Source organism: Abramis brama (assembly GCF_963993115.1).
Source record: "Abramis brama genome assembly, chromosome: 6".
NCBI lineage: Eukaryota > Metazoa > Chordata > Actinopteri > Cypriniformes > Leuciscidae > Abramis > Abramis brama.
The window spans coordinates 24,421,719-24,445,715 of record NC_139968.1 but is presented as its reverse complement, the minus strand read 5'-3'; the positions used below and the strand labels follow the sequence as shown (position 1 = coordinate 24,445,715).

Genomic DNA, 23,997 nt, shown 5'->3' with positions numbered 1-23,997 from the left:
CATATAATTTTCATTACTAAAACATCTATTTGCCAGATTTCCAGTGTCCTACCTATAATTAATTTGACGGGACAACTAAAAATCTTTAAAGTCATTTTTCTCAGTTCCACACTCTAGCGACTTAAGGTCTTTTGCCTTTGTAGGGCAGAATAGGCAAGCAGCTTGGTGAGAAGGCAACAACTGTTGGTGCAATTATTAGAAAATGGAAGAAGTTCAAGATGACGGTCAATCTCCCTCGGTCTGGGGCACCATGCAAGATCTCACCTCGTGGGGCATCAATGATCATGAGGATGGTGAGGGATCAGCCCAGAACTACATGGCAGAACCTGGTCAATGACCTGAAGAGAGCTGGGACCACAGTCTCAAAGAAAACCATTAGTAACACACTATGCCGTCATGGATTAAAATCCTGCAGCGCACGCAAGGTCCCCCTGCTCAAGCCAGCGCATGTCCAGGCCCGTCTGAAGTTTGCCAATGACCATCTGGATGATCCAGAGGAGGAATGGGATAAGGTCATGTGGTCTGATGAGACAAAAATAGAGCTTTTTGGTCTAAACTCCACTCCACCGTGTTTGGATGAAGAAGAAGGATGAGTACAACCCCAAGAACACTATCCCAACCGTGAAGCATGGAGGTGGAAACATCATTCTTTGGGGATGCTTTTCTGCAAAGGGGACAGGACGACTGCACTGTATTGATGGGAGGATGGATGGGGGCATGTATCGCGAGATCTTGGCCAACAACCTCCTTTCCTTTGTAAGAGCATTGAAGATGGGTCGTGGCTGGGTCTTCCAGCATGACAACGACCCGAAACACACAGCCAGGGCAACTAAGGAGTGGCTCCGTAAGAAGCATCTCAAGGTCCTGGAGTGGCCTAGCCAGTCTCCAGACCTGAACCCAATAGAGAATCTTTGGAGGGAGCTGAAAGTCTGTATTGCCCAGCGACAGCCCCGATACCTGAAGGATCTGGAGAAGGTCTGTATGGAGGAGTGGGCCAAAATCCCTGCTGCAGTGTGTGCAAACCTGGTCAAGAACTACAGGAAACGTATGATCTCTGTAATTGCAAACAAAGGTTTCTGCACCAAATATTAAGTTCTGCTTTTCTAATGTATCAAATACTTATGTCATGCAATAAAATGCAAATTAATTACTTAAAAATCATACAATGTGATTTTCTGGATTTTTGTTTTAGATTCCGTCACTCACAGTTGAAGAGTACCTATGATAAAAATTACAGACTTCTACATGCTTTGTAAGTAGGAAAACCTGCAAAATCAGCAGTGTATCAAATACTTGTTCTCCCCACTGTATATATATATAATTTAATTTATATGTACACATACAGATACATTTTTGGAAAAAAAACAACAACAAAAAACATACTATTATATATACCCCTATAATATAGTATATTAATTTTATAACTTATACAATTACAATTCAGTATATAATATATACACTTAATATTAAAAATAGGTATATATTAAAGGGTAATAGGTAATATAATATATAAAATAGGTAATATTAAAAGGTATATATATATAGTAGCTTGCTGACTTTCAACTTGTTTTTTTGTAGCAGTGTTGCTAATTGCATATTCTCTCTCTCTCTCTCTCTCTCTCTCTCTCTCTCTCACGACTGCATCTCTCAAACTCAGACAGTATTTAATAAGCGCTAGCAGGCAGGAAGCAGATGCTTGTTAGCCGTCTAGGCCCCTCAAAGGATATGGAGAGGAGGACGTTTGTCTTTCGTTGCACCGGCTTGCTGTGACACAGGACTCGGGAGAATCCCGGTAGCTGAATTCTGCTGTCCTTATGCTGTGATAAGATATTTAACATACTGGGAACTCTAAATACCAACTCGAATTAAGGTAGTACGATGATACTTAATGATTACCATATTCATATAGTATAGAATATACATGAGACTCCAAGGATCTTCAGAGAATATTATTGTATTACCATGGTACATATGCAAAAATGCAGCATTTTAGTTGTCTAACGTCATCTAAGCAAATCACCCGTCGTTTAAACGTCGACTGGACCATAATCCAGTCCTGTTTCAATTATTAGTTTAATCTTTCTATGAATAAAGGACCTATCTTTGAATGAGATCCTATGCAATACAAGCTTGGCATTTGCATTTATTCATTTAGCAGACACTTTTATCCAAAGCGACGAACAAATTGATTCACTAAAATGAATCAGATTTCCCAATGCTACACATGAGGGAGGAAACAGTTTAGGAGAGCATATTCCATTATTGCCTCAACTCACACAATAAAATATGACAAAAACACAGTGATGTAACACTTTGTAATTCTACAACTCTGCTCATTAGAAAAAGTAGCTTGTTCCTGAAAATGCAACACTGTTATACTACTAAAATGTAGTCAAGTTAGTATTGTCGCTGCTTTTATTTATATACTTTTTAATTCACTTTATTTTATAATCATAACTTTTTTTAGAATTATAACTGATATAGAATACATTTTATTTTATTTTATTTTATTTTAATATTATTTTACATTTGATTCAGTTCTCCACTTCTTTATTCACAACTTAATGATCTGTTAGAAACAAAATAACAGTTTACAGGTTTGGAACAACATAATTTTTTTATGAGAACTGTTCCTTTAAGACATCCCAGAAGAGGTTTGGATCATTATTACAAAACTAACATTATTATTTACAAAACTAAAATTTTCATCATGTTTCATAGAAATTCATTTCTGTCCTAAACATAAAAATCAGTCAGGCATCAATCTCTCAATGTCTCTCACCTCCGCGGTAAATCTGCTCCGGGCATCACACTCATCAGACACAGTAAATTGAAAACTGTGCGTTTCCTCCTTGTGCACTTTCCAGATGAGGAGCCCGGCCGGGGAAATTGAGGCCCCTGGGGGCCCTGTCTCCAGCTGGAAGAGTAGGGCCGAGCCCTCTGGGTCAGTGGCTGTGAATTGGTACACAAAATTCTCCCCTAAAAAGGTCTGCAGGCCGTCCCGTGGCTTGTGGAAGGTCGGCGGACGATTAGCTGCGGAAATGAGAGGGGAATTTCAAGAAAGAATACTGTGAAGGAATCGCAGACTCCCAGAGCTGATCTTCAGTTGCCAGATGATATTTTATACGGGACCAATAACGATAACTATAAAGACAACTGTATAGACTTCCACGCCAACATATGATAAAGTTCTGTTTATTATAAGCATGCGCTGCAGTTTTGTCGACTGCCGCTTTAAAAGCTTGAGCTCTATCAAGCAGGATGGATTCTGATTGGCTGTCAGTGTTTTTGTCATTCACCAGCTGAAAAACAAAATGTTCTGAAAGTGATTCCAACAATATCATTCCTTTGTCGTTATCGTTATAGTTGTGGCGTGGATTTCCTATTCTAAGAATTAGAATGATTATATATATATATATATATATATATATATATATATATATATATATATATATATACACTCACCTAAAGGATTATTAGGAACACCTGTTCAATTTCTCATTAATGCAATTATCTAATCAACCAATCACATGGCAGTTGCTTCAATGCATTTAGGGGTGTGGTCCTGGTCAAGACAATCTCCTGAACTCCAAACTGAATGTCAAAATGGGAAAGAAAGGTGATTTAAGCAATTTTGAGCGTGGCATGGTTGTTGGTGCCAGGCGGGCCGGTCTGAGTATTTCACAATCTGCTCAGTTACTGGGATTTTCACGCACAACCATTTATAGGGTTTACAAAGAATAGTGTGAAAAGGGAAAAACATCCAGTATGTGGCAGTCCTGTGGGCGAAAATGCCTTGTTGATGCTAGAGGTCAGAGGAGAATGGGCCGACTGATTCAAGCTGATAGAAGAGCAACTTTGACTGAAATAACCACTCGTTACAACTGAGGTATGCAGCAAAGCATTTGTGAAGCCACAACACGCACAACCTTGAGGCGGATGGGCTACAACAGCAGAAGACCCCACCGGGTACCACTTATCTCCACTACAAATAGGAAAAAGAGGCTACAATTTGCACGAGCTCACCAAAATTGGACAGTTGAAGACTGGAAAAATGTTGCCTGGTCTGATGAGTCTCGATTTCTGTTGAGACATTCAGATGGTAGAGTCAGAATTTGGCGTAAACAGAATGAGAACATGAATCCATCATGCCTTGTTACCACTGTGCAGGCTGGTGGTGGTGGTGTAATGGTGTGGAGGATGTTTTCTTGGCACACTTTAGGCCCCTTAGTGCCAATTGGGCATCGTTTAAATGCCACGGCCTACCTGAGCATTGTTTCTGACCATGTCCATCCCTTTATGACCACCATGTACCCATCCTCTGATGGCTACTTCCAGCAGGATAATGCATCATGTCACAAAGCTCGAATCATTTCAAATTGGTTTCTTGAACATGACAATGAGTTCACTGTACTAAAATGGCCCCCACAGTCACCAGATCTCAACCCAATAGAGCATCTTTGGGATGTGGTGGAACGGGAGCTTCGTGCCCTGGATGTGCATCCCACAAATCTCCATCAACTGCAAGATGCTATCCTATCAATATGGGCCAACATTTCTAAAGGATGCTTTCAGCACCTTGTTGAATCAATGCTACGTAGAATTAAGGCAGTTCTGAAGGCGAAAGGGGGTCAAACACAGTATTAGTGTGGTGTTCCTAATAATCCTTTAGGTGAGTGTATATATATATATATATATATATATATATATATACATATATACATATACATATATATATATTTTTTTTTTATAAATATTATTAATTAATAAAAACATTTTATTATATATGTTACATGGACAGCAAAATGAGAAATGTCTCACATGGAACAATGAAAATCTGTTTTTGTAATATCTGGCATGATGACATTTGTGGGATAAAATCTGATTTAAAGCATCTTGCGTTCGTTTCCGACGGTTATTTCCCACTTCTTGTTTCTTGAGAAACTTGACAAAAATCGCAACGTGGAGCAAAAATATCCATCTTAAGTGACATGCAATTATCCACAACAGATCCACAGAAAATAAACCAACCCTGATCTTGGAATATGAAAGCATTCTCTGCAACAATATGTCACTCATATTCAAAATCTCATTCTCGAGCAGCATGATGTATATGAGTTCGCGTGTTTCTGGCTGGGAAATGTCAACTAACAACAAAATGGATCCATAAATCTGTTCTGACATCATAAGGTAAACAAACCCAATGCATAATAACATGATAAAATTCAGCTAAACATACCGTTGCCATTTTATAAATGCAAACATGCAAACCAAGTAAAAAAAACAAAAAACAAAACAAAACACATGCTAATTGTTTTAAAATGGTCTGACTTCAATTTTTCTAATTTCCTCAGTTATGCAACAGTACAAATGCTCATTTGAATCACTTAACATTTAAAATTTCTTGATGATCATCTCGTCTAAATTTAATTTGTCTGCATGAATGAATGGACTCTCAATTTTGCCACAGAATGGTGAAAAAAAGGCATGGCAGAAGCACAAGGGAAATAACTATCAGGAAGATAAGTGGGTGTGAGGTGAATGGGTAATGTTCCTTCAAGCTGAGTGTGTGTGTGTGTGTGTGTGTGTGTGAAGTCTTCAGATAGCATCAGTCCGGACCTCATTTGCAGTGCAGGCAAACAGACGGATGTTTACTGACGGTTCTCGCTGGACACAGGAGTGTGGATAAAGAAGAGGGGACAGTTTTTGCTGAAATTAAATTCAACATTCCTAAAGAACTTGATATTTGGTGTGTTTGTGTGTCAAATGCTGTTGCTTGTGTGTGTAATTGTTTTGCTATTTTTTTTTTTTTTGTAAAAACCTAATAAAACCTCTAAGATTTACATTCACTCTTAAATATGACTTGTGTGGTTGTTCTTTTTCAAAACGGCTCATGAATCTTAATAAAACAGTTATGGCTCTAATATCTGATTGGATGAGATATGTTTTAGGACACTGTTTATGCTCATCAGATGAATTTTATATGAATAAAGTTAAAATAATAAACTATATTACAATTGTTTATTATGATTATTAAGAATAATACTAATTAATAAAAAAAATATTACCATCATTATTAATCAGTATTTTGATATATACAAATGTAATTATTGATAATTATATAATAAAAATAAAAATAATTAGGATTAGAAGAGACAGTGTATGCTATATAATAAAAATAATACTTATTATTAATAAAAAAATAAAAATAAAATAAAATAAATCGATAAAATATTTATCGATAATTATAAATTATTTGTAATTAATTAAAGATAATGCTTATTAATACTAAATTATTCATATAAATAAATACATAATTTTAATCTTAATGTTAAAATTATTATTATTAAAAGAGAGATTGTGCTACATAATAACAATAATAATAACAATTATTATAATATACAATTATTATAATAATTATAATATAAACAAATATTACAATCTCTAATATTAAAAGTATAATGTAAAATAATTAAATATAACATAAAATAATATAATATAATATAATATAATACAATATAATATTACTTTTATGTAATAAATAATCATAATAATGTATTATTATTAATATCAGTAGTAGTAGTAGTATGAGAAGAAGAGAGAGTTTATGCTATATAATAACAACAATAACCACAATCCTTATTATTACTATAATAATAATAAAATATATATAAAAAATATATTAGGAAATATATTTAATGTATATTATAACATTTTATATTATTATTTTTATAATAATAATAATAATAATAATAATAACAATTATTAAAATTTTATTAAAACAATAATTATTAATATAAATACATATTAAAATGTCTAATATTAAAAGTATAATGTAATACAATTTATTATAACATAACATAATATTATTTAATATTATGATTTGAATAAAAATAATAATAATATTTTATTGTTATTAATCATAAATTATTAAATATAATAAACATACACATTTGTGAAAACACATTATTTCGCAAAACTGTTTGAGATTATTGCCTTTTTATAAAATCAATAAGATACGTGAGGATGTGTGTCAGAGTGTTTTTACCACAGTAAAAGCTGGTTCATGTTTACACCACTTTGCATCATGCTCAACAACACCTCTTAACTGGTAAATCCACAACAGTTCTCTTTGCCATACTAAAGTCTAATACTTCATCAATGTCCTATAAACATCCTCCAGTGTTGCAAAACAGTATTTAAAATAACCTAATGAAGTATTACACAAAGTCTTCTCAGTGTGATAATAAAACCAAAACTAAAGTTTATGACCTAATGCTTTACTTCATTTTTTGCAACGCTGTAAAATCCGGAAATGTAATGTCAGCAAATTGAAATTCACAGCTAGCATATTCCAGCTGACTCGCCACATAACGTCTCTGTTTAGCTGCTGTAATAAAGTCAAAATCAAAGTAATAGCAAGACAGCGCATCCTTTCTGATCTCCCATAATTCCTTTTATAGTTCGATAATGAATGATACAGTAAGTGCCTCACACAATATTCAGTTAAATACATGTTGTCAGTCAGTCTAAACAGCTGTTCTTTATTTTATAGGACTTTTTTAGAGCAGGGGTGCATGGGATTCGAACCTTCATCTGCCATATGAACATCATGGCTCAATGCATCTGCAGCATGTTATGAAATACTAGACCACAGCTCGTATCTTCAATCTTTTTGAATGGATTTGTCTTTATTAGCACTAAATTAGATTTCAATTGGACTGTGCCGTAGAAGGTTGTTGGGTCAAGTCCAATGGCTGTTTAGACTTGTAACATTATTTATAGCGTAATGGTGTGCTGTGTGATTGTAACAAGTACAGATAATGTTCAATAATGTGAGCTATTGCCGTAAGATCTCGGTTTGACTTCAAATCGACTGTGTTTACCTTGATTAATGGACCAGGTGTATTTGGAGGCCGTGGAGTTACACAGGAGACACGGAACAGAAGGGCTGGAGTCTCCCTCGGCAAAACACATCCCATCTATATTACACGTCTTCTCCTGAGAGAGAGAGAAAGAGGGAAGAACTGTTATTATTGTTAATGAAAACTGATTAAAGAAGGTCTTTAAGAGATACAAACAAACAAACAAGTAAATTAATAATACTAAAATAAATACATAACTGGGAATTAAATTACATTCAACTAACCTAAAAAACTGAATCTAAAATAATAATAAACTGTGAAAAATAATAATTAAATTAAAATAATAATAAACTGTGACACTGTAATAAATTGAAAGTAAACTAAATTACATGAAACTAAACTAAAATAAAAATATAATAATAATACAATATAATATAATACAAATAGAAAAACTGAAGACTAAACTACTAAACTACATTTTCATGGCTATATCAAAAATGTACACAAAATTTTAGTTTTAGTTTTTGATACAGGCATATTACAAAACTTGAAACATTTACAACTCCTTTTTTTTCTGTACATTTATCAATAGTTTTCTAATTAAACTTATTCTATTTCAGTAAGTTGCCAAGACAACATTTCTTTTTAAGTTTAAGTTTTTTATAAATAATATCTAATATTTATATTTTATTTTATGTCAGCTTTAATTCAATTAATGAAAACGTTATATAGCATTAAACATGAAAATGTGCTAGACACTGATGCTAAACTAAACTAAAACACAACTAGAACAGAAAAAATAAAACTAACAATGATAGCGAAAACTAAACTGAATAAAAATTCTAAATAAAATAATGAATACATTCTAAAATTCAAAACTATTACTATAACCCTAAAAATTAAATAAATAAAAAACACTAAAACCTAAATCAAAACTAAATAAAATGAAAAAATTATAGCGTGAAAAATGTAACAAAATCAAAAATCAATTTGAAAAAAATAAATAAATAAAAAATTCAACTATAATAACCCTGCACACATTTTTATCCAAAGTGACCTTTTTGCCTTCAGTTTGTGCTTTCCCTGGGATCATTGTTGCCAAGTCCATAGTTTTCCAGCGGAATTGGGCTACTTTTAAATTGTTGCCGCAGGTAAAAAAATGATCCCCGTGGGGTGATTTCCACCACTGTACATAAGATTTCGGTGCTCAAACACCCCCAAAACACCCTTTTGTTACAATACAATACTTGTGTTGCACAGACCTGGCAACCCTGCTTGGGATTCGAACTTACAACCTTGTTGTTGTTAGTGTTCAAATTTAGCAATAAAGAAAGAAAGAAAGAAGGAAAGAAAGAAAGAAAGAAAGAAAGAAAGAAAGAAAGAAAGAAAGAAAGAAAGAAAGAAAGAAAGAAAGAAAGAATTCCAGCTGTATCCACCATGCGTGGAGATGTTTTGCTACTGCTCACGGTTACTGCGGCTCAAACCAACTTCCCCTGTCAAACCTTTGAGATAAAGCTCAGTCGTCTTTGCTATAAACCACCAAAGCATAAAGCCTGGCACCGATAGCATCTCTATATTTCAAGTTTTTAATATCCAGTGGGACGTGTAAGTCGCAACGCCCGGAGGACATGCGCGGCAAACCAGAGAAGATAAACACAGACCAAACGGATCCTCCTAGATAACTGATCTCTCACGGTGAGATTACATGCTATGTGGCAGTCGGAAACCCAGAGAAAGAAAGCAAGAACGAGCGAGTATATCAGGTGCTCAAGGGATTGGTTACTCCGTCAGTCTTTGGTCTCGATGTCGTGAATAATATCTGTTTTCCACATCCACACTCCGGGGGTTTTCCAACACACACCCTTGTGGCCTCGCGTATCGCTGCTGTCCTGTTGCAGTTGAGACAGTAAACGGGCTATGACAGACTTTTTGCCTTTTGAGTTCTTAAACTCGCATCCTCAGCGACTTATTTTCCGGTGGAAAATGCAGGCCATTTGTTGAGGAAGTCATTTTGCGCAGAGTGAATATAAAGTTCAGGATGATGGACAGATGGATAAATGAACAGAAGGGCCACAAGGGAAGTTGTGCAGGAACAATCATGGATGGTTTTAACACAGTACTAGAAACAATCTTCATTCTAAAGCAATTCAGAATCTGTTCAGAGGATTTTAAACCAAACAGAGGTTTCTGAACAATTACAGTATTGAAATATCTCTTCTTTATATTCTTCTCCACACATTTTTGTAATTAATTCAGATCAAACCATACAAACTATATATACTTAAAGATAAATATTATTAATAAATTATATTATGTTTTATTATTAAAATGTATGAAATCTCCTATTAATATTATTAATTTTATATATCCAAGTGCTGTCAAATCGATTATTCCCGATTAATCGCATCAAAAAGTTTGTAAAAAAAAAAAAAAAAAAAAAAAAATTATATATATATATATATATATATATATATATTCATCCTGTAAATTAGTGCTGTCAAATCAATTAATTGTGATTAATAATATACTCGTATCTAACAAAAGTTTGTGTATATATATATATATATTTTTTTTTTTTTTTTATGAACATCTCCTATACATTTGTACCATTTCAATATTAAACCGTCAGCAGTGATGTCACTATTTGTTTGCAAACTGTATTGTGATTTGTCTTCTTTTTTTCCTTTTTTTGTAAAAAATTTATTTCCATACTAAATTGTGATTATTTTGTTATTTTGTGCATCTATTTAAGCTTTTACAATCACCTTTAAATGGTAAAGACGCAGTAAATTTCTCATAAACTGCCAACATCATGTTCAAAAACTGCAGAAAGTCTAAAACCTAAACTAACATTTCCTTGAGACAATGCAAATATAGTTAAAAATCAATTTAACCCATAACTTGTTAGAAAAAATGCTATGTACTTGAATGTATGTGTATTTTTTCACATTTCCTATGCTAATTGTTGATGAAAAACGAGGAATGGACGACTATTTCCAATCTATTGGCCTATTTAAGACTATATCATTACCTTCAACTTGCAACGTCCAGAGGGAATGACACACAACTGGCAAATACCGTCATAAAGGGTTAAAAATTTCCCCTTGCTGTACTGACGACCATCATTGGTCACCTGAAGAAGAAAAAAGAGAGATTTAAATACATATGATAAATACACAAATACATACATTGTGAGTGGATGTGGTATTAATAATACCACATTCACTCAAGATCAAAAAAGTAAGTAAAATTATTTTATTTAATTTTTAAGGTGTGCAGTCAACCAGCCATTATGTATCGCAAAATAAAGAAACTTTGTGATAAAGACAAACTAATTCCACATTATGCTGTTTATTACATGGCTTCTTATCAAATTTGTTACTCGGTCTGACCAAGTTACTTGGTAAATTTGACATGAATATTGATTTGAGTCATTAAAAGAAATATTTTAAATATCTTTAAAAAAAACAGGTAAATATGTGTGTTGCCATTGTAAGCAAAATAAACTTTTTCATTAAGAAATATTCTGCAAACTTTCTAAATTCATCCGCCACTGGCAGGTGATGCAAAAAAAGCATGTCTTCTTGTAACACTTCAGAGCATCTTTAGCAGCACTAGTTTGAGTAAATCCAAAAGCGAGGTTAATTTTTCAACCCCTCAGTGAGTGTTTAATCCCACAAGCCTTTGAGATTAATGCGGGCAGGAGTTTAGGTGGATTTCGAGATGTATTACCTCACAGATTCGTCTTTGCTCCGACCTTCAGAGACACCCTGTGGCTCTTTGAACATTGCAATTTATGTTAATGATCCTCATCACGGGCTATCCATTTTTTACATCAGTAAACACACTCATTAACACACACACACATAGATCAAGGCCCACTTTGGGACCAAGCGATGAGGTCAATGATCACACAACCTGAATTGAGTTTACAAACTTTTTAATGTTTATGTTCACCATATACTTAAAGATAAAGTCAGACTGGTTTCCTATACGGGCCGTCAAAGCATAAAAATGATTAAAATGATTGTGTTGCTTTTATGGCTGTCATTCAGAACGGAAGAGCTCTCCTCCATCTCATGGTTTGATGATTTCGACAGATATAATATTTTAAAGCGCCCAGGTACGCATCATTTAGCTCGGCCTCAAACAGCGCGTGCGACCGGCATAAATTCAGGCTGATTTTAAGTGTTAAAACCCATAACTGTGAAGGAGACTTCGTGTGTAATTACATTTTCGCCAATACAGAGAAGCTAGCGCTTCATCTTTCAATCACAATGGAAAGTTTAGAAAAAGATGGTCTGCTTTTATCAGACCGATGACATTTTGATTCATTCAGTCACTGCAAAAAATGGCAGTGGAAAATCAATCACACGAACCCTCGGACATTTCCCCGTCCCTGAGATTGATGGACAGGTACCTTAATCTCCCATCTGGCATAGGGCTGCTCGCTGGCCGTGAAGTCCACCGTGTCGACGGCCATGTTGCCGAGTCGAGGGACGGAGCAGTCCACTGCTTTGGAGCTCAGGAAGGACGCTTTGGTTGTCCCTTCCTCTTCAGGGATCCAAACTCCATTTGTGTGCTAAAAAACATCAACAAAAAAAAAAAGAATTGATTTGTGGCAATAGAAGTACATTTTAGCATACTTTTAAAGCATGAAAATAATGTACTGTAAAATAATATACTTAAGTGTGAACTGAATGTAATGTTTTCAGACACTCTCGCCAAAATGCAACATAGGGTATTTTTGTTAATCTACCCAAGGCTAACTTTGGTTTAAAAGCATAATTAGGATGGAAACGCCACTTTTAAGTTTGATCGTATTTTCGTTTTCGGTCAAATTGCCTTTTGAATGGGAGCGAATGGGGCACTACTATGATAGCATCAAAATCGCTATTTTTAAAACACTAAGAAGGCTCGACACAACATGAAACTTTGCTCGAAGTATAACCAGGAGCTCTACACATGAACTCCAGCATTGAGAACATTGTTTGTGTACACAGAGTTTACTAAAAAGAAAGATTTTGAACAACTCACTGTAGCTGTTGTTGTTTCCGTCCGCCGGCATTCTGTCAGTCAAAAATAGTCGATCTCCGAATGCAACGTAACAGGGAGGAGAGTAAAGATGGAAAGCTCCTAAAGCTTAGTTCCATATAAATTCACGGATAATTTGTTGTTTTGTCGTTAGTGAAAATCAATATTGACCTTGTATTTGAAAAAGGATCCTCATATAAGAATCAGTTCGTTCGCATTCGGAGATCGACTATTTTTGACTGACAAAATGCCGGCGGACGAAAACAACAACAGCTACAGTGAGTAGTTCAAAATCTTTCATTTTTAAGTGACTTTTTTTCTTTAAATTCAACAAACTTTTATCAGAAGATACGCTAAAACTTTAGGACATGCATGTCCTTCAGTTGTTAGAGATAAAACTAAATTAGAGCAATATTCACCTCTGACCCTTCATTGTTTGAGAGAAACAGAAACAGCTAGAATAATGAATGCCAAATCAATTTGCTCAAATGAGATGACCCCACACAGGAGGTGAAATGCCTCCTGGGAAAAGACAGCGAGAGGGGTGGTTCAGAAATATGCGAGCGGTGGACTTTAAATGAGAGAAAAGCATAAAGGGAGCATATTCAGAATTACATGGTGGATACTTTTTTTCCCCCATTACATCTAAATTTTTTGAGGTATAAAAATAATATCTTTTTTTATTTTTTATTAACCTTTGGTTTAACCTCAAATGCATTTAATATGCTCCTCTGGCTTATTCAAAACCCACTAAGAAGTCGTTATTGAAGTAGACATGGCCTTTTTATAGATTCAGAAGTACTAACCTGTTCAAGGTTAAGAATGATTTTGAGTTATTGGGGTCTCAGATTATGAGGGTTAAACCCAGCCCTGCAGGGCAGCGTTTTGACATCATTAAATGAACTTCGAGTGTAAAGCTTTTAAGTAAAACAGACAATTTAATAAAAGGGCAACCAGCCGATAATCACAGCACATAATGTGTGCTTTTGCATGTTGTTTACCAGTCTTATCGCACCTGTTTTCTTTGTATGTGCTCTGCTGTATTGACTGATCACTGTATTTATTGCTTTCTTTATCTCATCAGATATCCCCCTATGTCGTTCCCCTCATTCTTCTAATTAAATATACAACCAGATGGCAAGCATGTATTAAAAAAAGCCATACTAAGACTCATAAAAACTCTTTGATGAAATATTAAAGAAGACAGGCTTAGAAGAGTCGAACGTGATAGCCATTATAATAAACAAAATAAAATGCAATTAAAGATGCAATGCAACTACTAAGTGCAAATAGCCCGCCTTGTTGGCAGAGGCTATTTACACTAACTCTGCACACTGGCGTCTGGTTGGGCTAGACAAAAGTATGGAAGAATGCAGGTTTGTCAAAAGCAGCAATAGTGAGGCGTGTGTTTTGACGCAAAAAGTTTTGACGCAAATCGACCCCGAGTTTGAATCCGACTTTTGCCAAAATCGCTCTACTCCCTTTTCCCATCACATATGAAACTGAAAAGGCATTTATTTTCAATAAAAAATTAAGAAAATATTTGAAAAGTGGAAATAAAGTGTATAACGTGTGTTCAATAAAAAAAAAAAAATTGGTTAGTGGTAGGGAGGGCTTTATTGTTCCATATATACTGTATATCATTTGCCTAATAAACACAAGTGAAATCATTCATGTCTCACCTTTAATCTGATCACGAGACACGCAAGGCCAGGTGAGTCGATGAAACCCAGCCCGAAAACCCTCACGCTGTCACAGTCGAACTCACGTACATCACACAAACCGCCGTTCTCAAGATCGGTGACTTCTATTGGCTGACCTGAGGAAACCAAAGAAACAGTGAATTTACAGTAATCTGAACAAATATGAATTTGTTAGGGGTTTGTTTAAATAACCTTAAGAAGTGCATTAGTAGTTCCTTTTGTAATATTTTCTGATCTCTAGGGGCGTGGCCTGTCTGAGGGGCGTGGCCGGTGGATGGGTATTGACATTGTAGTTTTACCACTCAAGCATACACGCATAAATACACACTTGCTTGGTACTAAGCAAGCAATTTTGGGAGAAAACTGAAGAAGTATGCACTTTTCTGGGTTGCAAGGTCCCAACCAATGCTCCTTTGTCATTCATCTCAACAACCTCATACAAAACAAGTACAGAAAAGTCTTTCAGTCGAAGGAGACTGCAAAAATCACAGTCTGCAGTCTACTCGTTGTTGATTCATTGAAAAGGCACTATAGGAGTCTCGTTAAACCCAGAAACTCTATTGTAAATTAATGTGAAGTCTTTAAAAATGCACTCTGCCGAAAACATCCCATCCTTTGCGAAAACCACCAGTAAATAAAGTTTACGGGACTCAAATGGAAAAATGCAACACCGACAGTTTGAAAGACGCCAAAACGAAAGTCATTTCCAAGTAGATTGCTACTAACAAACACACAAACCAAACAATCCAGGCTTTAAGCTATACAAAATATTCAGCCTGCTGGATTCTGACCTTGCCAGCCTGCATTTGCCATTAAACAGAGAACGGATAGCCTACATACTGAAAATATTACAGTATAATTAGAGCTGTGGAGTATAATGTTCTCTACAACTGAGGTTCTTGAATAATGAAAACGAGTACGAGCTTGTTTGGGCGTCTCTCAGGCCTTATAAAACACAACAACATTTAATATAGTTTCAGCGACAGGCTGAAATGACTGTACCGAGGCAGCAATACGCTTACTTAATGCCATTATCGCTCCCATCTTGGCTCATTTCAAATCAGTGTTTTTATTACCAGAGCATAACCTTACGTTCGGATCTCCGCAGGGTGGAAGTTTATTTAAATCACATATCTGAGACGCAAACGAAAATGGATGTTCTGGGACGGTATGCAAAACTAAGCCATAAGTGGTAAATATCTAAAAAAAGGAGATGGAAAACAATAAGAGATATGAGAGAAAATGGTCCTCAGAGGAGAACAATTAAGCACAGAAGTGAGTGCTAATGAATTTTCGCCTCATCAAAGAACTTCCTCCAGATGGTCTCATTTTGTGTAATTTTACACTTGGTAAAAAAAAATTGCAATAAAATAATTACAAAAACAAATCGCCCCCTAGCACTGTTTAGGAAAGATATACTACCATCAGAGACATTCAAGTTCATTTTAAATTATCTTTGAAGACAAATTTGTGACATTAGTGCCACATCTGAAGAAGAAAATTTGATATTAAATGTTTTGTTTGCTTAAAAATAATAAAATCATATAAAAATATTATTTCATGTGATGCATTTTCATAAACATTTTTGCATGCATATTTAGCTTGTCATTTAATTTCTATAATGTAAATAAAAAATAATTACTATTATATATATATATATATATATATATATATATATATATATATACATATACATATATACATACATACACATATATATACAGTATATATACAGTATATATATATATGTAAAAAAATTATATACATCTTCAAAAAAATATATACATCTTCAAAAAAGATTTTATTATATATATATATATATATATATACACATATATATACAGTATATATACAGTATATATATATATGTAAAAAAAAATATACATCTTCAAAAAAATATATACACATATATATACAGTATATATACAGTATATATATATATGTAAAAAAAATATATACATCTTCAAAAAAATATATACATCTTCAAAAAAGATTTTATTATATATATATATATATATACAGTATATATATATATATATATATATATATATATATATATATATATATATATATATATATATATATATAGTGTATATAGTGTATATGAGTGTAATGTTGTTGACTCTTGGATGCTAATGACAAAAAAAGACTTGTTTCAAGAATGCTACTTGTGACATCTGAAATAAACAATTAGCATGTTATGTAAATTAAAAATCAATTAGCAAGCAATTAAAATGTTATTAGCAATTGAACCAAGGATCATTATGGCTTTACCACAAAAACTAGGACCTTAAAAAAAGCATAATCCTCACTTCAGGAGGGCCACAGATATACCTTCCTTACTGCCTCGGAGATCAACAATTTCCAGCTCAGCAGGTCAGTGAGGTGATTTTCAGACTTTCCCATGATTCACTCTGTTCCCGAGCTCCTAAAATGCAGTTCTGAACCAGACAAGCCTCGAGCATTGACGCAGTGTGCGCACACACATACACACACTCACACACTGTCCCTGACCGGCCAGGAAGGGAGCGTGAGAGATATTCAGGAGTTTTTAATCTCTGCCACAAGGGCGAACACTTGTGCTTTATGTCTGAAGAGAAATGATAAATGAGGAGCGATCGGATGACTCACTAAACCTGCCTGTAAAAAAAAATAAAATAAATGAGTCCGAGATGAATCCAAGCGGAGTCCTTTCTACAGAATGTGACCCCTGCCTCACTGCTGAATATCACAACTGAATGAAGGCAATAGTGAGGTGTTCCAGATTGTTCCACTATTGAATGAAACCCAGATATGCAGAGGTATTGAATCTGGTCTGATTGCCTTTTCTAAAGACTTGATTTTCACTCTACCTGGAATTATGGGAAATAAAGAGTAGTAGCGCCTTATTCTGAAATGATTCCACCTTTCATTGAGGCAGTAATACCATAAAATGTGCCAGAAGACTAAAGAGAATATGTGTGGAAAACTGAAATCTAACCCTTTATTTCTCCTTATTTCTAGGTGAATCTAATGACCTCAAAGCCTGCAAATGTACCCAGGATGCACCATTCTTACATTACAGAAATCATTCAGGCAAAAATGAAAACTCTGTCATTATTTACTCACCCTCATGTCATCCCAAACCCATATGGTGTTATTTTGTTGTTCTTGAAAGATTCAAGCTCTCATTATACAGAAAAGAGCTTCAAAATGCCCCTTATTCTGTTCTACATGCAGAAAACAAAAACAGCATATGGGTTTGGAACATCATGAGTTCATAAATAATGAATGAAATTTCATTTTTGGACGCACTGTCCCTTTAAAAGGGTCATGGGGCGGAATAAGTCCTGTTATACCATTCACATTTCCAATCATTCCTTTTCTAACAATATTCTATTTTGGGGCTTTTTGATGTTTGTAGTATAGTAGAGAAAAGATCAAAAATGAGAGGGGGAATGGGGTCGGTTAATGTCATTTGCCAGATTTGATGTCAGCATCACGGCTCAATATATCAGAGCACATGCGCTACTAGGCTAACTTAAGAACACTAGAAAAAAAGAATGTTGCACAGTACACTGTATACTAAAAAATATAGTAAGTGAAACAGTGGCGTGCAGTTATCATCTTAAAATAAAAATGGTTATTGATTCAACTTTGTGTAAAAACATCTTAAATTTAGGCTTTCCAGTCAAATAATGAGAGATGAAAAAATAGCTGTAGTTATTACTTTCAGTTCCTTCATCAATCTGGAATTGTGGAATAAAGTGTGCTATGTTGTACACTTTGATTAATGTAGTATGGAGAGAATTAGCATACAATACACAGTAAACATACACTATATACTACATACAGGAGAAAAAATAGCATGCTAACACAACTATTCGCAAATCATGAGGCCAAAAGTTAGTACAAACAAAGTGAAGACATGCAAAAATCCACATTTGACTGGATGAAGTGCAAATAAAGTCAACCAAAAACGCTTAGGCATAAATGTGTCATTGGCTTCAGAAAAAAAAAAAAAAAAAAAAAAATGAATGGGGTTCCCAGATGTAGAAGAGGCATCAGCCGATGATCAGTTGGGCAATTAAGCAGATTTATCTAGCCGTCCTCCCTGTGCTACCTTGCACGTTGATCCTAGCGTGGTTGCCATAAATCAGAGTTCGCTCTCGGAGAGGTTGAAAAACGTCAGTCTGTGATAAACAGCCCTCTCTAGCGCTCCTAATCTGCTTGCTAATTTGTGTTAAAACTGCCATTTCGTCACCAAGTCAGCCCCAGGGAGCATGCGAAAAACGTCGAGGAAGATAGCGGCTTAGCGAAGATCCCAATGCTAATCAGCGAGCGGGCATGGGCGTCTGGCACAGTGCCAGGCGTTAGCATACCGGCATAACTATATCTCATTGATATGAAGGTTGGCTGGGAAAGCTAATGGCACTTCTGAGCCTCGTCGCTATTGCCAGAAACAATCAGTCGATAAACACGCTCAACGACTCTGCCGTTCCGAAAGGAGTTCCATACATCATTTCAAATAATTAATTTAATCAATAAAAAAAAAACACTTGCACAAACGCAAGCCATCTGCAGTTTCTTTGAAGACATGCTTGAGGGAGTAGGAAATTATTTTTCGCGGAGTTTAAAGAAAAGGAATAAAGAACAACAGCATCCAAAGCAAATATAATTAAAAGGAACTGAAAGCGTACAACAAACAACAAGATACTAAAAATACATACTTGATGAAAAGAGCTGGCACAGAAAAAAAAATGTATCTAATGCCACAGAAATGCTCTGGCACTTTGACCACCATCTGGTAATGGCAGCTGTAGTGAACACTGTACTTGAGCCAAAGTACAGGATTTTAATCACAGACATTTGGACAAAAGAGCAGTACAATTCTGACCCATAAAGATACAACATCACATCACACTAGACCAGTGGTTCCCAATTCCAGTCAACGTGACCCACTGCTCTGCATATTTTGTATGTCTCCCTTATTTAACACACCTGAACCAGATCATCAGCTCATTAGGAGAGACTCCATGAACTGAACTGAGTGTGTCAGATAAGAGAGACATACAAAATGTGCAGAGCAGTGGGTCACGAGGACTGGAATTGGGAACCACTGCACTAGACAGTCATCCACTTACAAAACAATGCCAAATGCAAAGGTAAATTGCTGAACTTGTCATTTGTGCAGTACACAACTTTCAAGCTCTAGTGTTATCTATAGAGGCAAAAACAAAATCATAATTTCCTTCGAAATTCAGTGTATTGCATTTCACCCGCTTTTCCTTCAGGAACAGGAACTGATGTCACTTTTTAAACAGGAAGTGATAATGCAAGGATTTGGAAAAGGAAACCTCTCCGGAAACTCCAGAAGTTCTTCTGAGAAAAAGAGTCTCCTCCAGAGTTTCAACAATCTATGCTAAGATCTACCAAGATTCTAAAAGATCTCAATATGAACTCAAACGTTCTCATCAAAATATTCCTAGACCAAATTATCTAAGATTTACTACAGTTGACTTTGATTTTATGTCTTTGCACTCTGTTGTCAACAGTTGTCTCATTTGTGTCTCAACTATAAGGAACTTCAGGAAAAACACCTTAAAGTTGATACTTAACAGAAACATAACCTTAACATTAAGTCACCTGTGAATGAACAACCTCTGATCAATAAAACTCATCTTGGACCACAATTCCTTTGTAGAAAACAAATGAGATGAGACTCCATAATGTCCATTGATCGTGCAAATAAATATAGACTTTCCCCAGGCCGCCTGAACAAAACCTCAACAACTTTTATCTACAAATGTGGTCCCTACTCAAACTCCACAACCCCCTGCAGGTATGTCACACAAAACATGTTGTAATACCCCATCTGGCTGCTTATTGATGGATATTTTGCATACATTAAACCCAAAGTGTTTCTGATAATCGAGGATCCCTAGGGGACCACATTTGAAGCAACAGACGGATGTCAAAACAATCACTTACTGATGGTGAGACTGCAGTCGTAAAAGCTGTAGCCTGGATAACACTGACATCCCCACTCTTCACATTGCCCGTTCCCATTACAGAAGTTCGGACAACGCAGGGCCGTTGCAATATCCGCCAATGGTCTGGAAGCTTCTTGAGAACGATGGGTCCGGTTCTCCAGCCACTTTTTCTCACATTCGTTCTCTAGGAAGGGCACGAGTGCGTCCTCCCAGGCCAAATCATCTTTCAACTGAAGATCCAGGATGCAGAGATCCACAGCTTCTTCCAGGCGTCGACCCAGCAGACTCTTGCATGCCGTGCCCACAGTTGAGTTCGCCAAGGCCAACTGGCAGACCTCCAAAGCTTTGGCAGAAGTGAGGCCACTAGGTGTCGGCCAGGAAGGGTAGGCAGCTGGACGGCTGGAGGAGCGGTGGTCATCTGGAAAGAAGTAGGCGAAACTTTCGAGGTCGGTCTGGACAGTGTAAATGGGTAGAAAGTCAAAGGTTTCTCTCTTAGGCCTTCCACCCAAACTTAGTAAGGGCATCTTAAATTCATTCAAGTGAGGGGCGTCAACTTTAAATAATAAGTCCAATTCTAACTCCTCTACAGAAGGAGAGTTGTCTGCCTGACCTTGGGACACCTGAGACTCCAGTTTAGCACCTTTCATCTCGGCTAACTCTAACACCTCAGCCAACGTCTCCCGCTTCCGGACATTACGGGCAGAGATAGGTTTAATGGCGTACTCGGCAGTGGCATCTTTGAAGGGGAACAGGGACGTATAATCTGTGTCGTCGTGAGATAGGCAGCGAGAGACAGGAGGTTGGTTTAATAGGCCTTTGGAGGTGTGCATTGAATGGAGGGAAAGGCTGTATCCCTTTTGACAAGCACAGAAATTCCACTTTATCTCCTCATCCACGGCAGGTGGCGTGCTGTCAAACAGGCTCTCCCCAGGCGCGATCCTGACACGGAGAAATAAAACAAAAATATGACTGTCTCAAATCAGCCTTTGAATTTAGCCCTCAAGCACTGCGACAAGAGAGGATTTAGAGTTCGAGAAAGGTTAGCCCATTAGATTAGAGACTTTCCTCTACTTTAATTATATTTGACATTAAAACGAGCAAATCAAGGTTAAATGGTGATGCAAACTCTAATCTGAAACCGAACTGCTCTCCACGTCTCCTAAATACTCCTACTTGAACGGCATCTTTTACAGAAGCTTTGAGCTTGGAAACTTATATATATATATATATATATATATATATATATATATATATATATTTATATATCTGTCTTTTAGGTCTTTTAGTTCTTACCAGCATATTTCGGACCAGGACCACAGTTTCACCTTAAAGCAGGTCTAGTTCTGTAGGGCCAGTGACCTGCTGAGTTTAGCTCTAACTATAAACAAACAAGCTAATTAAGGTGTTCAGAATTACTTGCAGAATTACAGGTGGGTTAAAGTGAGATTGGTACTAAAGTCTGCAGGACACCGGCCCTCCAGGACTGGAGTTGAAGAGTCCCGCCTTAGAGGACCTTAGTAGCCCAGTTCATGACGGCTCTGGTTCTGACTAGATTTATTACCCGTCTTAAACTCAAGAGATCAATTATGAACTATATATTGTTTCTTGTGAAAATAGAGACTATACGATTGGTGTAAAAGCATCACTCACCTCCAGCCCTGAATGAATTCCACTAGGTCTTTGTCACGGTGGCTTGTGCCTGCAGGATGATGGAGGTCGTTGTGGCTGTTCCGGTCAAATAACCCACACAGGCCTCTGGTGGCGTTAAAGTCCTGACTTGGAGCCCTGACGGACAGACTCATTCCCCAATCACTGACGTCTGCTCGCACAAACGCCCCTGAGGCAAAGACGATCTGCACGGGTCAAACAAAAATTCTTTAAATTCATACATATTTAACCCTAAACATTAAACCGAAATCATCTTCAAAATCAGACCATGCTGACCCTTAAATATGTAAGGCTAGTGTTTAGGTTGTGTCAAGTACCGTATTTTATTAAAATATCATGCATTTAAAAAAAAGAAAAAGAAAAAAAGAAAAGAGAGAAAAAAAAAGCTGGAACCCAAATCTACAAAGAGAAAAAACTATTATATTTATTATTGATATATTTTGAATGGTCTATTTTTGTATTTTATAAAAAATATGATTATGATTGATTAATTTATTGTTAATTTATTTATGCAAATATATATTTATATTTCACTGTCTGTCCATGCATATACTAGATTTAAAATCCAACATCATTACCTAATCTAATCTAGAGTTTACCCCAACTTCAATCATAAACTAAATGCACATGTCAGTAAAAGATCCCATTTCCCTGCCAGCTGGTTGCGAGGAAATTAGTGGTGATTTGTCAAGAGTCTACATCAGAATATTACAAATCTAGATAAATGTAGCCATCACAAAACACTTGCTCATGCAAACTGTGTCACAATGCAACAATGACAACATCTGCTGCACTGACCGAACTTTAAAATCCTTTTGCAGGGGAAAAGGCCTCTTTTCAAAACAGATGAGATCTGTGTTTACTTCTCAGACAGTTTCGCCAAGAAATTGAAAATCTGCCTGTCCTGAACATGAACTGTATACATTTCACAGTGAGCATGACTGAGATTTCCTGAGTTTGCATGTCAATGAGGGATCATACGCTCTATCGTGTATTGAGTCAAATCTTTAATACTGCGAGTTGCAATCGTTTTGGTTCAGAATCAGAAGTGAAACACAATCTTTCTTTGATTCGATTGTTTTGTCTGAATTTTCACTGCAGCATGAGTTTACATTTCTTATTTTTAAAACCTATCCACATCAATTCAACATTATTAGCTACCACAGCACTGGAATGTAACCGTACCGTAACTTTCTTCCCTTGATGCGTCTCGTGGATCTTAATCTGATTGGTCACGGATGGTCCCAAGGCCTTGACGGACAAGTGCGGGCGTGTTTCCTGCAGCTGCCCGTTGCACATGTCAAAGGTCACAACCTCGTTGCCCTCTCGAGCAGCCATGCCGCAGGTACACGCCATAGCGTAATGCCGGCTCCCACAATCCCACTGCCTTGTGTGGACTTCGAACACACGTTTTGTGCTTTTATAAAGCAAAAACGTGCCAGTTTCCTGGTTCTCATAGCGCCTGGGTGGAACAACAACTGATTAGTAATTACATTCAATTTCTTACTGTAGCTTGATCGTCGAAGTAAATATTGGGGATGTCAAACGAAACACAGATAGGTACATCCAGCTGCATCCATTATTGCTCCAAAGTTTGATAGTCATCTTGTTTCTTTTCTGTGTTCTGTGTTCTGTTTTACTGTGCTAAAAAGTCTTGGTGATTAAAACAGATGACATTCAGAAACCTCAGTGTGCACTTAAAAAAACCTTTAAAGACAAGACAGTAGCTGAAAGCAACATCTCAGAGGACTATTT

At 36.1% G+C, this 23,997-nt stretch overlaps 1 protein-coding gene across 1 annotated transcript in view; it reads right to left on the bottom strand.

The window, feature by feature from the left end:
* LOC311085477 (von Willebrand factor D and EGF domain-containing protein) overlaps window positions 1-23,997 on the bottom strand; it is a 79,818-nt gene that overhangs the window by 25,153 nt on the left and 30,668 nt on the right. Inside the window, exons 10-17 of the mRNA XM_084117984.1 lie at window positions 23,428-23,704; window positions 22,225-22,427; window positions 20,573-21,513; window positions 14,582-14,718; window positions 12,286-12,447; window positions 10,897-10,998; window positions 7,887-8,001; window positions 2,783-3,033 (exon numbers count right to left, since the gene is read on the bottom strand). Of these exons, the coding sequence (XP_083974110.1) occupies window positions 2,783-3,033; window positions 7,887-8,001; window positions 10,897-10,998; window positions 12,286-12,447; window positions 14,582-14,718; window positions 20,573-21,513; window positions 22,225-22,427; window positions 23,428-23,704 (2,188 nt within the window). The remainder of the gene's footprint in view (window positions 1-2,782; window positions 3,034-7,886; window positions 8,002-10,896; window positions 10,999-12,285; window positions 12,448-14,581; window positions 14,719-20,572; window positions 21,514-22,224; window positions 22,428-23,427; window positions 23,705-23,997) is intronic.